Source organism: Helicoverpa armigera, chromosome 21 (genome assembly GCF_030705265.1).
Source record: "Helicoverpa armigera isolate CAAS_96S chromosome 21, ASM3070526v1, whole genome shotgun sequence".
Lineage (NCBI taxonomy): Eukaryota > Metazoa > Arthropoda > Insecta > Lepidoptera > Noctuidae > Helicoverpa > Helicoverpa armigera.
Genome location: NC_087140.1, coordinates 672496 through 689820, shown reverse-complemented (window position 1 = coordinate 689820; position 17325 = coordinate 672496). Strand labels below are relative to the sequence as shown.

The 17325-nt window shown below is 34.5% G+C and overlaps 1 protein-coding gene across 1 annotated transcript in view; it reads right to left on the bottom strand.

Moving 5' to 3' along the window:
* The window catches only part of LOC126056442 (uncharacterized), an 87893-nt gene that overhangs the window by 21000 nt on the left and 49568 nt on the right, over window positions 1-17325 (bottom strand). The window contains exon 2 of the mRNA XM_064040149.1: window positions 14421-14932. Coding sequence (XP_063896219.1) covers window positions 14421-14871 — 451 coding nt within the window. The 5' untranslated portion in view covers window positions 14872-14932. The remainder of the gene's footprint in view (window positions 1-14420; window positions 14933-17325) is intronic.

Below are 17325 nucleotides of genomic sequence, written 5' to 3'. Positions count from 1 at the left end.
TAAAAATATCTTCCATGACTATTGTATCTACAAAGCTATTTTCACCATTAAAACATATAGGTAGATAAAATTTATAGGTAATTGAGAATATTTATGATTGAAATTGTATTAGTAGCCTACCTATAAAAAACTATTTTTTGAAGTCTATAATAAACACCGTAATACAATAATAATACAATTATTTATCTACAAACCTGACCTTTAGTTCAAATAATAAATAAACAGGTCATAAATATTCAAAAACGGGTAATGACTACAATTTTAGGCACAGTAATTACAATCCCCTTTAAAAATATATTACTCCAGTAACATCAGTATAAATTCCTTAGGATTTATTTATCCTCTTCCACCACTTACTATCTAGTGCAAATTCGTGTTTTCGGGATCTTTTTTGTCTTAAAAACGGTTATTGAGAACACTTTCGCAAAAAAACTCGTACATTTTTGTATTTGAAAATTTCAAGAGATTTTTCTACCCTAATTTGGCAAAAATGATTACAGGGTATGGCTGTTTAATATAGCTATTTCTATTCTTAACATTTTTGATCAGATTTCGTCCAGATTCCGGCTGTATTTTGTCTCGATATATCAAGTATTTAGCTTGTTATTATTTCAACTAGCTTTTGCCAGTGGTTTCACTCGCGTTCCGTTTGATTTACTACACGAAACCGGATAAAAGCAGATCTGGCTCGATAAATGGGCCAGTTCACACTGAAAGATTTTTTCAGTCCTGTAGTTCCTTAGATTGGCGCGTTCAGACAAATTGACGTATAACCGTTTGAAAACAGTGAGTCATATCAATCATAAAATCTAGAAAGAAATTGTAAGTACATGCTCTACTTAATCTCAATCAAAATGCTGTCACATTTTTACTTTTATGCCATTTTATCAAGAGTACCAAAATAGCTCCCCTAATAACTTTAGCGCCAGACTATCGCAATACGTTGCACAAAATAAGATGAATGAGGTTACTATATAATACAATAAATTATTAATGCAACACAGACCGCAGCTAGATGCAACTTAGCGCCATGTTTCTTGATTAGGTGCTCACCCACGCACTTCTAAAAGTCAGAACCTCTGGGATATGGAACTAAAGAGCAAAAGTTATATTATGAAGGCGAGACTCTACCGTGTGTATTGTGACGCACACAAATGTTTCTTTCGGTCGATTCGATAAATAGTAACAAATTGCATCCAATGGGGACATTGTTTAAATGTCCGCGAAAGTGTAATCTTTGTGCGCAAACATTTACAGGGATAATATTATGGAATCTCACCATACATAATAGTCTACAATAGAATATAACACTACCATCTACTCAAAATACACAAGAACAAGGGTACATAAGAACAAAATTGATAGAAAATTGCTCTTAACAACTGATGGAATTGCCATAATTGGCTCTTAAGCAAATAGTTCTGAACGACCACAATTTTTTTTCATAGTAAGTAACTGCTGTCTGTTATCGTCAAATGCTTAGGTGCAAGTTTCTGTAATGCACCAAATTGAATAACTATGTGCGTGCGTCACATCTACAAAAGAAATTACCGATATAGAAAAACGGCTCGGTTTTCCATAGATACAAATTCAGCAGACCATAAAATCGATTAAGACTTCCTTACAAATCGAAACAAAACTACTATTTCATTATGATATATCATCCATACTGTTAAAAGTTGGCGTTTAACGGCCCCTAGACGCGGCGCCAAAGGACCTCGTAAAAAAGAATTGTTGGTTTTGGTCCAGCCACGGAGTAAGGAAAGATGAGCGGATATGCCATAATGCAGGTAGGGTAAAGAAGTGAACTAACGAAAGGTTTCAGACATCTGACAAATGTCTCAAAAATGGTCGAGTCCAAAGAAGACGTATAAGGGCGAAAACAGTAACGTTCCTCGTCCTTCGCTCACCCGCATTTTATCACGCTGCTTTCTTAGGCTATTATCCGTTATGGCATCTCCGCTAGTTATTTTGTTCTCCATGGGTCCAGCCAAGAGTTTGGCCCAATATTGGCACAAATTAAAATCTGTGGCTTTTAGTTTAGGTGAGAAAGTTTATGGCGATTTATAGGCAGTTTCGAAGCCAATACTGTGATATATTGTACACTTAGGTATTGTTAAATTAAGCTATAAATAGCACCTATGGGTAAGGCGTGGAAAAGAATAAAGAATTATGTTTGCCTGAGGGTATCGTAAAAGGCGACCAGAGTACAAATCTTTCAGCTTTATTTAACAAATACTGCGCTCCTGGTTTATGGCTTCATCAAGCAAGACCTAAATCAAGAATTTGAAAACTAAATATAGGTACTTTATATTCATCATCATCTCAACCATAGGACGACCACTCCAGAATCAATAAAAATTTATAGCAAAGTGAAAGTGGTGAGACTAGAGACACAAATGGCACAATAAGGCACAAATCATCCTGCGAAAATCTAAATTAATTATACTTATCCCTTTTGGTACAGTCTTTTGAATATTGTTTATTTGGTAGATGGTGTAGAATTGTGAACTACCTGAGGCGGAGTAACTACCTCTGCTCGTCCAAGGGCACACATGAAACAGGTACCTAAATAATTTTTAGAGGTCATCACAGTCCGAAAAAACAATTGAATGGCTATATGTACATCTCTTTGTTCCAATATTTGTAATACATTCCAAGAAAGCCTTGTTACTAAGTCACATGATAAAAATACCAGGAAAATAGATTTTAAGTGACCCAAAACGTAGATAGGGCCCAATAAATCGTGCCCGCATTACGGCTAATAGTTTTTACATTATCCACTAAATATAGGCTTTTCGGTTCAACGTGATTTATTGCTTACAGATAAATGTGTGTTTTTTGGCTGTTTGATTTTCCTATTCCTTAAAAGCCATTTTATTTAACAATGGCGTTGAAATTGGTTTAGTATTTTGAAAAGGTTAAACCCTTTTCAAATAATTGGTATACTGGTTTAAATTGTTAATTTAGTTTCAGAAGTTAATAATAAACAACGTAATTATATTTTTTACTTGTGTAGCCAAGGGCCAGGGCCCAGAGGTAAGTTGCTCGGATGACTAGGTTTAGGAGGTCAGGTCAGATAATTTAGAGTCTACACATCTGGGTATACTAAGAATTTGTAATAATTATAATTCAAATCTTCAAGTTTAGCTATTAAGTATCCTATTATTATTCAAGATTTTCCCACGCAATGCGGATCAAAGGAATCAAAATTCACTAGCCTCTTTAGACTAAAATGTCTAACCTGTCTCTGTAACACATTACCTGACTCTGTTTTACACATGCGTGGTTACACCTTCTTACCATTTAACAAGAAGCACCCAAATTCGTGCTGTCAAGAAGTCAACAAACGTATAAAAGGCATACATTTAAGTACTAATTAACATAATTATACACCGCTTACGTCACACGATACTAAAACGTAAGGACGTTAAAGATTAAATATCCAAAACAAGTCGGTAAGATACCGAATACTTTAAAAATACGATATTCTAAACCTTTAAAGGGCTTCGACCCACAGAGTTAGGCTAAAATTAGATAGGGACAGTTGCTACTTGGGTAGAATATAGGCATTATTTACGTAAGTATAAGATTTTAGTCTTCCTACTAAAATCTTATTATAATTCTTTATTCTAAATTTAAATTATTCTAAATTATAATTCTCCAATTGATCGTTTCTTTTGTGTGGATCCTGGGTTCAAATTGAGGTGGGGCAGTATTTTATTTAAATTATTTAATACCATTTCATCATCATCATCATCATCATCTCAGCCATAGGACGTCCACTGCTGAACATAGGCCTCCCCCTGAGATCTCCAATTCCATTTGCTCAGGTCTTTTTCAACCGTTTTACTTAATTCTCACCTACACATAGAAACTTGAAGGATTATTTATTTTTTGACTATCAAAATCCAGCATTAGGTAAGTCTTACATATAGGTACGTAAGTATATGTCGCTTGTCGTCAAATTGTTGCAAGTTGCAATTCAATGCAGTTACTGTCCTGAGTAGAAACCGAATGTACCTAGTTGTAGCAGTCCCGATATTGACAAATACTACGGAAGCTTGGAGTTCTGTTGAATGCGGTACATTGATTTGACTCGAAGGAAACAGGTATTGAGTTACCCGGTGCTCATAGTAAGTTAGTATTACTTATAGCAATACTTAAAACTATAAAGACAGCTGATCCTTTATTTAAATCAGTCAAATAGGTAAGGTTTTTTTATTACTTAATCACATTTACAAATATTTGCAATATAGTAAAAATTAACAACTATCTTAGTAAAAAACTAAAAACGAAAAAGCGTGAGAAAATTAGACAAATATTTTTTAACTTTGTCAGCATACATAGGTATATCCTATGTATTACCAGTTCTATATCGAATGTAAAATTATTTGTTCGATCATTTTACCGTGTGTATGTCAAACATTCATATTAAACACAAATGGAAAACAGTTTTTTTTTCTATGAATATAAATGTATTTTAGTAGGCAAAACTACTACACCAACTTAACGCTATGAAAATAAAATTTCAGCAAGGCTTACAGAACTGTCTTCTTCGCAGAAACTTAAACCTGTAAGTGGGTTAGATTAACAAGATAAAATTTCCATTCCAAATACTTCAGCTGAATTTAAACAGCAGTTATATGAAGCTTTTATCTTAATATCTACTCAGAATTTAAGATATGGGACATAGGTAAAATTATAGTTTGTTTTACAGTACAGGTAGCATATTATCATTCGCGACTTTTTCGTACCTATTTTGTCTAAAAAGTTGCTCATTGATAATTATAATGTGTCTGACTTGGTCTGACTACTGAGTATGAAGTTTCAGGTGCCCAATGTGGCCAATCCTTTTGCAATCATAAAGTTACGCTCAACACCGTCGGCCTGGCGACGCCTACGGACACATGGACAGTGAAGTCTTAGGAATAGTGTTTAATTTTAACCCTTTGGGTACTGAACCCTAAAAAAATGCTCTTAGTCACCCACACTGAAATCTGCATTACTACAACCTGTATACCAGAATACCAGTACATAAAGCTGTTCACACACATTGTCATCTACCAACCGTGTAAATACAGCCTTTTGGCGTCCGCACTGCAGTGTGTCCCACGCTTTATCATAAATTAGCCGCAGATATGCTAATAGGCATAGAAGCCGTTTTTGCGGTTAGATTTGGCAAGCGCAATAGAAATTTTGGCAGAGTGAAAGCTTGTGGCTCATTTTAAAAACATAACCTTTCTTGGCAGTCGGTTAAATGTACTTATGAAGTGATTTTTTCAATTAAATCACTTGAGACTTAAACGCGTATTTTCCAAAAAAAAACTGATAGGTTTCAGGAGTATTTTTGTTAAGTCTTTTACACTGAAGTAGAAAAAATATTTGTAGAATTAAACATTTTATACCCTATTAAAGTAAATGGCAATATAAATTATACTTTTATATTACGTACAGTTAAAATGTTCTGCCAAATCCATAATATTTCCTAAGACAATACAACTTTAAATTCAACGTGGAATGGTATGCTCTTTGTAGATGGTATTAAGTTATAATTTATTAAGGTGTACGAATTGTTGCCAAAATGTAGTCTTGGCTTAAAGGTATGCTGAATAAGGTGAGGCTCACGACTGGTGAAATTTTTGGCTCTGAAAATTGGCCAGTGACTTTTAGTCTAATGCGAAAGACGTTTCACTACGTTCGGGAGAACTATCTACTTAAAACAATCGGGTAAAAAGTAACTATGGCTTTTTCATTTAATTTTTTTCCGTAATTTTGGAGTAAAAGCGACACATACAGTAACCTTCGCATCAATAAGATTAGTAACGGTTTCGTCAAGATTCAACAAATAAGTAACCGTATACCACCTTATAAAAGACGTGGTTTTAAAAAACGACTAGCTTTTGTACCAACTTTAAACCACTGTCCCGAACAAAATCAATGGACTAAAGCTATTACTAAAGCGAGTACTTCTCTAATAAAGTTTTTCGGAAGGCACGTTGGCTCATTTAGAAGTTTTTCTTAACCTTGGTACTAATCACAAAATATGCGAACAACTTGTTCGTCTATCCAAGTCATTGACTTAACGATAATGCTTTTGAAATCGCCCTCATTACTTCCACTTAACACCTGAAGATCTATACTTAGCTACACTAAGCGGTCACTTAATAAAACTCTCGTAAAAGAAAGCACTTCGTTTCAGAGAACATTTGTTTTAATTCGGCCAAGAGTTTAGGGTTTGTGCACACTTTCGTACTAAAAATCGTGCTGTGTTTTACCACGATAAACTCTCTAACGCTATGTGCCTAATGCCTACTGACTGCCCGAGGGTCCTCGGAATTATTTTTTATCAGAGATCATTAAATTCTAGTTAGTGAGATTTTCTGTATTATTACTTCAGACTATTTAAATCTATCACACAGTGGTATTTACGATACATTGATGAGACTTTCGGGGTAATTCGCTTATATACAGGTAGATACGTAAGCAATTGATTGATTGATTGTAAATTGGTGTAATTCACACTATCTACGAATATCATAAATGCTTGTACGTTTGCTTGTATGTCGGTATGTTCGTTCACGCAGATTAAGCCTTTAAATTATTGACTTATTCACTTAAACTATGCGATTTTTACAGCCAGACGTCTAATATTGAATGCACGATACTACACTTCTTGGCGAGTATTTTCTCACGTTTTTAATATAAGTAGGTGTCGAGCCAAACTACAATAAAATATTGCTTCCACGTGATATATTCTTGAACTGTTCAGATATCTGGATAAGACGTTATGTCTTAACATACTCCAATAACTTTGGAAACTTTGTAATATTTTGTTCTTAGAATTGCTTTAGTTTAGAACCGAGTTTTTGTTAAGTTACGTAAAGCTTAGTTCTTGAGGATAATAAAATGATTTTGCTATTATGTATAGGTATTTGCTCAATACCTATAGGTACATATCAAAATGTGAATACTTTTGTGTTTATTCGTTAAATGTCTACAACATCAATGACAAATATACATAGAATACCCAGATTGGGTTAAAATAATTAGGATGATGTCTTCTATTTCACAACAACCCTAAGGTAGACTGGTAAAGAACGTTTAAGGCGTTAAGTCCACCGTCGAACATGTGCAAAAAGTATATAAATAAATAAACGATTTTTATCAAACCGAATAATTATTTACTCACTTGACTACTACAGGTGTACAAATATATTTTTTAAAGTAGTTCAAGTACTTTCGTGCCTACATTACAGTACTTAACCTACGCTCACATAGTTTTGTTTGTTTAATGAAAATGAGCACGAAAACAGTATAAAACCATATCACGAGGTGAAGTTGACTCAATAATTACGTTACTGCGTGTTTGAAACATATTATTGGTATTTTTCACTACATTATGAGTATTATGACTGGGAAATATAATGTAGGTTTCATTTTATGGTCTAATGACATTATTTATTTAGGTATTAAAGCTTAGCAGTGGTGAGGCGTCCTTATAAGCCGATTCCCATCGGCTTCCCTTTCGAATTTCAAGAAAGAAGCATAGGTATAAGTTATAATATAGGTATAGGTATAATTAATATAATCATTTAAACCACACAATTTAAATATGTAGGTATAACAAAACGCCTACCACCGTAAAAAAAAAGTCTATAAATTACTTGAAACATTTTGCTCCTACTAAACAAGCCGCGGCTTCCTCCTCCATACAAATTACAAATTGGCTTATTGACAAATGTTTTTATACAGTTAAAGAATACCTAGAGGAGAAATAGAATTATAATAGAAATTTAGCTATTAGATTATAGGAAAACTTAAATATTTGCATGACTAATTTATAAGTCGAATATAGTGAAACCATTTTTTGTTATTATATTTACCATCATAATGTAGGTACCTATATTCTAGCAAATAAATAAATTTCATTTCATTTCATTTCATTTCAAAACTACGCTTGCGTGACGTCATCCACGCCGCGCCGCGCGATGTTCGCAAAATAAGGGCGAGCGGTAAGCCGGCTCACGGAGCGGGTTCCACCAATCAAAACTCGCGAGTGAACGAGAAAGAACGCGTCAAGAGTAGAGAAGCTATATCTGTCTACGCGCGAGTGACAGCGCTTAGAGCTTTCAAATATGTAAACAAACAAATCAGACAAATTCACTCTCATTGTTCTTATTTTGTTTTAGATAATACCATTAACAATTTGTTCTTTGTATTACTTAATTGAATTTATTAGTGTGTGTATCATTTGGAAATAACATAGTTCGTGTGTGTACAATATTTTATGTTAGTTTAAGTGTTTTAGTTACATTATGTCATCATAGATGGCGTTGTGCATTTTTATGCAAATCCTGAATCGCGGTGTTAAGATTCTCCGCGATTTAATGACCCTAGTTGGGAATTTATAATTTTTCGTATTCACCGTGTATATGAATTTGATTAAGTAGTTGGAAGTATCATTACTCCCTACTAGTCCTGCGATCGCACTGTGACCTGGAACTCAGTACAAGTATAGTGTGTGTAGTGAATATAGAGAGACCTACGTTGAAATGAGTTATTTTGATACGTAGACACTTATAACACTAAACTAGGATAGCATTAATCGCATTAGACTGTTTTCCACAGATTATTTACTTTAGGAAGGAACTTGTTTTTTAAGTTTTGAGTTTTGAGAATAAAAACGTGTTATAAAACTCGGGCACGCCGCTCGGGTGAATTATGAAACATATACCTGACGGATTTATGAAACATATACCTACGATAAATATCTAACAGGCCGTTGTAAATTAAATACTTAAAATGTACCTATTGTTTCTAGTGCCAACTTTTCTCAGATTCTAGTAATTAATATACCTAACTAAAGATAATAAAGTTTTAAAGATATTAATAATCTGCTGAATTCCTCGAGAAAACATGTTCAAACTATCAGTCTCTCAGTCAGTGCTAAAAGGTGGACTGAGAAATTACCTCCATTACCTCTCCCCCCCATCCCTGAGTACTCCCCCCCCCAATTTTTTTTTGCTGCGGCTTCCCTATTTCATTAAACCACCCTTCGCCACTGAAGCTTAGGTATACCTAATATTTTCAGTCAGATAAGTGCCTTGTAGGTACCTATATAACAAGATTAAATGCTTAAGGACCGATTCTTGTATCATCAATCAATTTATTTATTTATACTTGATGCACGTTTCGTACAATGGCGGCCTTAGGCGTTTTCTCCCAGTCTACCATTAGGTGGTGGAGAAATAGAAGTCTTATTATGGCGGTTTGACATCTGTATTTTCTATATACTTAAAAGCTATTTAAACGTCCTTATTCTTCAAATAAAGTTATAAGTACACCTTTAATAATACAATGGATTCCAAATCGAAAACACAACCCGATAAAAAATCGCGCGATTAAAAGTCGCACGTGTAATCTCCGCCGAACATTTACTTTATTGCACTTAATTAGGGCATTTCGCGGTTTCAGCCTCCGAACTTGATCGCAAAGGAATGTCAACCTTGTGGTTTACAAAATAAGGTTGAATTTTGTGGTAATATTGTGTTTGTATTGGTCGTTTGATACAAAGCCAGCATGTGCTGTGAATGGTCACCTATTTAGTGGGTATTGGTACGTTACAAGAGAACAGCGGTTATTGTTTTGTTACGTACAATTTTATTAAAATAAAATAACAGGGAACTGCCTATTTTCAGCAGAAATAGAGGTGAGAAAAGTGGAGAAAATATACTTTTATGTATCGATATTGTAAAAGGGGAAGAGTCAAATATTGAAAAATACAGAAGTCCTGAACCCATCTATGATACTAATTTTATACACCTGACGAGTTTGTTTTTGTTTGTTTCGACCGATTTGGAAAAAAATAAGGTAGCCCATTTATCGATAAAGGCTACTTACCTAGGTTAGGTACCTACTTTTTATCTTCTTGTGTGGAAACTTCTGTCGGACATTGATCCATTTTAATGCACTTCTTCGGAAATTCAAAAGTTATTTGAACTTTGACTTTGACTTAACAATTTACTACTTACAAAATCTTTAACAAAACCTCTAAATCTATCACTTTTAACATGGATATAGAACCTCAAAATGCTACAAATCTCCGTGTGTATCTTATCCATATACTACTATTATCTTCTATTTCTGTTATTCTCAACCTTTCCTTGTAGTAAGTTAAAAATACAATCCGTTACACGTACGAATGACCTTTTGATCCGCAGTCATTGTTCCGTCTGGCTAATTTTAGCAGACAATCGTCGTATAACATGTGCAGCTATTTTTAGATGATTGAGAAATCGGTGTTCGACTAAAAATAGTTTTCAATTGTTTCAGTTGTTTGTTAATTCATTTGTTTCAGTTGTAGGAATCATCTAATACACATTATAGCTGAGTAAACGCATTATAGTATCATAACGCATCACGTTAATTGTAAGTATGTACCTATTCTAATCTATCCTAATATTATATATTTATGTGGAAATCGAAGGGGGAGGCCTATGTTCAGCAGTGGACGTCCTATGGCTGAGATGATGATGATGATGATTATTTTATTAGGCTTGAAGAGTTTGTATGTTGGTTGTTTGAATGCTTTAAACTGTGGCAATACTGGCACACATTACTATAATAGTTACTACGTAAATACTGGTCCGATTTGGGAAATTAAGTATTTTAGTGTTTAGGCCCATTTACCTTCGAAGAACTACTTTTTATCCGAGGTATCCAGAAGCGGAACATACTTTAAAAAATATATTGGAGATATCAGTTCTAATTCTAAGCATCAAAGAGAAAAGATTGCTCTCAAGAACACGCAAAAATCTTTCCTTGCAATCTTCTAACGTTTTTTTTTACGGATCGAATATCCAATATCTTGGCAAATTGATTCGCTCCGCTATTTTATTATGGCTTATTAATTTAAATTAAATTGCGGATCAAAGGACTGGTTTTAAAGCTGGTCTAAAGCTTTTTTATTATCTGCTTTTATAATAATGACAGTACACTTGGGACCAACTAATTTGGGTAAGTTGAAAATACATGATCTGCACAGTCTTTGCTATGTTGGGGTCGGCTTCCAGTCTAACCAGATGCAGCTGAGTCCCAGTGTTTTATAAGGAGCACCTACACTTGTTAGTTGAAATATTATGGCAATATTTGTTCATGATAAAAATATGTAATACAATTGTTACTAAAAAACCTTGAATATAGGGGGGAAAAAAAAGTATTTTTTAAACATTAGTAAACATAATTATTAACAAGTAAAGATTAAGTAACACGTATCTAGAACCTTTTGTTGGCAGCTAACCCCGATTTATTGGTTTCAAGTGTAGTCTATTTAACTCGTACCTATTCTAAACTAGTCAAAACTAGTAAGTATTATAAATTATTACTTTCTTAATAATACCCTGTCGGTTATTATTAGTTTACTAAAATTTTTATGATTAATAATATCGAGCTTCTGATAGCTCTAGAAGATGATTGTACTATTTATTATCTTTATTTACTCGATATCCTTCATAGTCGAGTGCCTTTTCATTTTATCAACTTATTGCTATATGAAATCAATAGCTTTTAGTATTAGCTTTGCATTTTATTGATGACCTTAATCCTCACTAACCTTATTATTATATTAAATGCGAAAGTAACACCGTCTGTCTGTCTGGCTTTCACGCCAAAACTTCTGAACCGATTTTAATTAACCTTGGTACTCAGATAGTCCAGAGCCTGAGAAAACACATAGACCACTTTTCATCCGGGTGCTAGAAGCAGTTCTCACGGGACATTGGACCAATCGAGGAAAACAGCTAGTACCTAAGTATACAGGAATAGGTAACAATTCATCCTCCGAGCCTTTTTCCCAAACTACGTTGGGGTCGGCTTCCAGTCTAACCGGATGTAGCTGAGTACCAGTGCTTTACAAGGAGCGACTGCCCTATCTGCCCCCTCAACCCAGTTACCCGGGCAACCCAATACCCCTTGGTAAGACTGGTGTCAGACTTACTGGCTTCTGACTACCCGTAATGACTGCCGAGGATGTTCAATGACAGCCGGGACCTACAGTTTAACGTGCCATCCGAAACACAGTCATTGGTGTCTAAGATATACTTAGAAAGTACATACAAACTTAGAAAAGTTGCATTGGTACTTGCCTGACTTGGAATCGAACCCGCGCCCTCATACTCGAGTGGTTGGTTCTTTGCCCACTAGGCCTCCACGACTTTTTTAAACAGGTAACAATTATAGGTACATGAATCATTCCCATATTTCATGAGCTGGCCTATCCAGTTTCACTATGTGGCATAAGAAAAAAATGGAGTAGTAATAAATACAGTAATTTTATTGAGAGTTTCAAAACGATTAAACTAAAAATAAGTATCATATTTTAAACACAATATTAAAAATATGCAAAAACATATTATTATACTGGTTGTAGATATACAGTAGTATATCTACAACTGGTTGTACAATAGTTGCAATATAACGATACATAGTAAGCCTAAGATGTTTGCAAGTGCAAAGTATTTCGGTCTCATAATGTTTATTTAATGGCCCATGACTGAGTGGATTGTCAGTGTATACTTACTTATGTTGACGAGATCTGAATACATACGGGTATATGTATGGTTTATATAATATTCTGTATAAGAGGAGTATATAGCGTGTTTTTTAAATGGGTATTTAAAAAGCTTCTGGATATTCAGTTAAAATATGGTAAAGAGTAAAGTCTTTGAATTTGAATGGTATTTTTTTCTAGCACGTGAGATAATCTCTAGGTAAGTACCTCTCTCTCAAAAACAAATTTGAATTACAATATTGCGTGGAAATTAGGTCTTTATAAGCCTGTAATCGCCAATACGTATTGCCCAAACATTATGAATGACGCTACTTCCTTCTCTTTATGAGAGGAGGCCTGTGTCCTGCAGTGGGACGATAAAAAGGCTGATTATGATGATTATAGGCTGTCATAAAAAAAAGATCATCATGGCAACAGAAAATATACTACGACCGCGAAATAGCCAGCACTATTATAAAACACAAACAACATTTTTATTTGAATAGCTGATACCAATACTGAACCATTTGTAAAGACATACATTCAATAAAACGCGACGGACGGACGATCTGTTTGCACTTTAGTGGCAAATGTATCAGTTACAGTCCGCCGGGAACTTTATGTCGGGCCATTTGAAATTGTACCATGAATATTGCTAGAAATAGAGGAGTAGGTAGGTGTCTATGGCGGATTAATGGCTGAAGTTAGTGATATCTATGTAGTTAGTGATTTTAATTTTTTTGTCATAATAGTTATCCCTAGAACCCGAAAAAAAATAGTTGATCAACCTATCTATTGCTATTGTGTGTGTGTATAAATAACTCTCCTTCCTCAGTAGAGGAAAAAGGATTTGTAAATAAACATATTTATTTGCAGTTTCTTTGTATTTGCCTTGAATTATGATATAGATATAAGACATCACACATTTGTTTTAATAATTTGCGAACCCGGATGTAAACTTATATTAACACTAGCTATTAACACTATTAATAGCATTAATAGCTATTAATATAGCTATTAACACCGAAATATTTTTTGAAATCGGACAAGTAGTTCTTAAGATACCACGTCCAAGCTAAACAAACTCTAAAGATTTATCAATAGTAGGTATTTTTAGATGCAAACACAAACCATTCAAATCTAGATTTCCTCTTCAACACTTTTATTTTCCCTGAAGTATTTTTTAAGCATTATGTCTTAATTCAACAGTACAACCAAGCGCTCATTAGTGGCTTAAAAACTGCTTGCACTTCCCTCATTCATGAAAAAAACCACGTTTCATATTCTACAAACTTGTCGTTTTTCTTCGAGGACGAAAGTGCAGTTCATTCATTCATTCATTCAGTATTATCCACCATTCATTCTCGTTCGAACTGCTCATGAATAATATTTTGTATGTCATGCACGAGTTTCATATCTTGTGATGTGATCTGAGACTCAGTATGTGTGCTTTTAATATAGTTTTCAACCCTTTCAAGATTTTTGCAATCAGATTTAGCAGTGTTCAGTTTCGAATATTGATTGTGTAAATAATGACTTAATATTATAACGCTGAAGGAGTTTGTTTGAATGCCCTAATCTTAGGAAGTACCTTCTGGTTCGACTTGGGAAGCCCTTTTATTGAGAAAGGTTATAAGTTACACGGGACGACACAGACACGGGTGAAACCGTTTACGGAACCTTATTGTTCGTTAAAGGTAAGAAAATACAAATATCCGAATTGACAGCCTCCTTGGGAAGTCGGCTAAAAATGAAGAATTGGCCATATTCTAAGAGGGTAAGTACCGATACCGTACCAAAAGACCAGTAGGTAATGTTACCACTTAAGTTTAGTAGTGTTATCTAATAATAATTATTATTTTCCACTTACATAACTCCTTCCCAAGCACCCAAGTCTCCGGCTTCGAGTTGACCTCGACCAGCACAGTCGGCGTACAAACCAACAGGACCATCAAATCCGCAATGCTCAAGTTCACCAGAAAAATATTCGTCGAGTTCCTCATATCCTTAGTCTTTAGTATCACTATTGGGACCATCACATTCCCTATCACACCAAGACACATTATCACTATACAGAAAGTCATAGAAGTCGCTTTTATGTAATACGGAATTTCTGCGTACTCCGTAAAATTGTCGTTCGACATCGCGTATGTCGCATTGGAGAAGTTCGTCTTCCCAAAGCCGTGATGGTCGTATTCTTCACCAGTTTCGAAGGTGCAGTTATGTGTTGCATTTTTGTAGTTATATGTTATGTTTCTACAGTCGTATTGTAGTGTGTTCACATGTGTCACTGTGTGTGTGTAGTTGGTTGTTGAAATCATGTGGTCAATTCATATTTTCACATTGTTTTGTTTTTACGTTGGCGGCATTTCTTGGTGTTATCTGTAACAAGAGAAAGAATAATGTTAGTGATTGTATTTCGTACCTTTATTTACAAAAAAAAAAAAACATCAAATATTGGTATAGGTATATAATAATAGGTCATCTATTACAGAATTAAAAGTGGTTCTCTCAAGAAGTTAAAATGTTTCAAACATTGAAATCTCATGTTTTTGGATTAGGTACTCTTGTTTGACAGTAAATGACGTGGTAGGAAAATTTACACTCCGATGTTCGTTTTATGTTTAAGGAACAATTAGGCTAGAATGGAGACCAAATTTATACAAAAACTTTAGGTATACCAATTAAACATTAAAACAAATAAATGGTTGCCAAAATCAAAACTAACTTTATCAATAAATTATCTTTAAGCCACCAGAATGTAGAAGTTTCAATTAATATTTACAATACTTTTCAACTACAATATTGCTCGAATTTGTGAAAACATCTGGTTTCATTTGTTTTGTAAATAATTTAATAGCAAAAAGCAAGCTGTTACTGGTACATTTAAGAGATTTGTAGAAACTTTCATTTCCTTCTCATTTTTGTTATTCATTTGTAAGGACTGTTTTAAAGAAGATTACACTGGCAAGTTTGGGCTAAGCTACTGTCAAAAAGCGGCTAATAAAGAAGCGGCGTGGATTAATAAAAAAGGCTAAAACTTCTAGTCTCTTGTATAAATGACATGTAGTGTTACATTCTAACTCTTGTACAAGGGCATGTAAAATCGACTTTCCCAAATGCTACTCAGTAGCAGCTATTGTTACAATTCCACGTCAGAGGCTGTCAGGCGGATTTGAAAAAACTCTAGCACTAGGACTTGTTAGGTGATTAAAACCTGCTGCTCACTTGATAAGAAAACATACAAACTTATATAACTACGTATAAAAACTAGTGTAAAAGTATTTCCTGCACTAAAGCACATAATCTTCAGTATATAACTACATTCTTTCTCCTGCCCTGTTCCCAAATATTACTTGGGGTCGGCGCAATATGTCATTTTCTTCCATTTTCCCCTGTCACTCGTCATATAACTACATGCAACCTGAAAATTGCTCCAAAATTCCGCCCAAAACAAAATAACTCAAGTTAAACGTTGAAATAACAAAATTCTACAGTAAATTAGAAAGCAAATTACTTTAGGTAACCCTAAAGCGGAGGGTGTTATCATACAAATTAGTTAGAAAATTTAACACATTACGATGGTGAAATTCATCTTGGTAATCACCAACCTTGACGGTAATCTGGCAAAAGGAAGTATTTACGGTTTTTTATAATTTATATTGCAGTTGGCTAAAATTTTTGGGTAGCTGTTAATGCAAAAATGTTGAGGAAGCTCCAAAATAAAAATGTTTAGCTTCAAGTTTTCTTTCGGAAGACAAAGTAAATAACGGATATGGAGAATGGCAAAGCTCATTTACTTAGGTTTGCATAATCATCATCTCCCAAGCCTTTTCCCAACTATGTTGGGTTCGGCTTCCAGTCTCACCACAGTATGCAGCTGGTATACATACCAGTGTTTTACAAAGAGCGAGTGCATATCTGACCTAACCCATTTACTAATTCATAAAAATCATGAATCTAGCTTGAAACGGTAATAAACAAGAAAGGGCCTTAAGCAATAAAACGATAAATCATAGAACTTAGGGGTCAGAAACTTTATACAGCTGACAACAGTCTAATCACCACGCATTCAAACTTCTTGCTCAACGCAAATCTCGTTGCCCATTCCTCAGTATAATTTGTTAGACTATGTCACACTAGAACGTACCGAATCACTCATGGAATTTCACACAAGCCTTTATTTCTTAGAGCACTTAACCAACCGGACACACCATTGGCGTTCCTTTCCCTCTGTAGGTACTTGATACGAGAACGTAGGTCATACACATATGTATTATGTATGTATACTTACATCAAGTTTATGCTTGTGTTTGTCAATTCTTATGTGTTTGCTTAACAGTACGATCGGAGATGTATTTAGTGATAGCTCTCTCATATACATATTCGTATTTTGTCTGAAAGAAAAAGAAGCCAAATATTTTATTTTGGACTCACTACTTACACTTACATGTTATGCGTAGAGATTTATAGTCATGGCATCTCCGGTTCGTTAAGTGCTCTAAGCTTTACATAGGAACTTACATAATTTGGGGACCCTTGAATTGCGTGGGAACTGAAACTGACATTATGGTAAGTTTAGGTCGCAGAGTTGGGTACAAACGATCTAGTGTATGAGTGTTAGGGTCTTTCAGGAGTTGTATTGAAAACTATGTGATCATCTTCCTAGGAATATTCTAGACTCAAATGGAATCGGTTTTTAGAGCCCCCACACACCAGTTTCCAATATTCTATACTTACAGCTGTTGATTTGTATGTTAGAGAGAGTGTTTTGA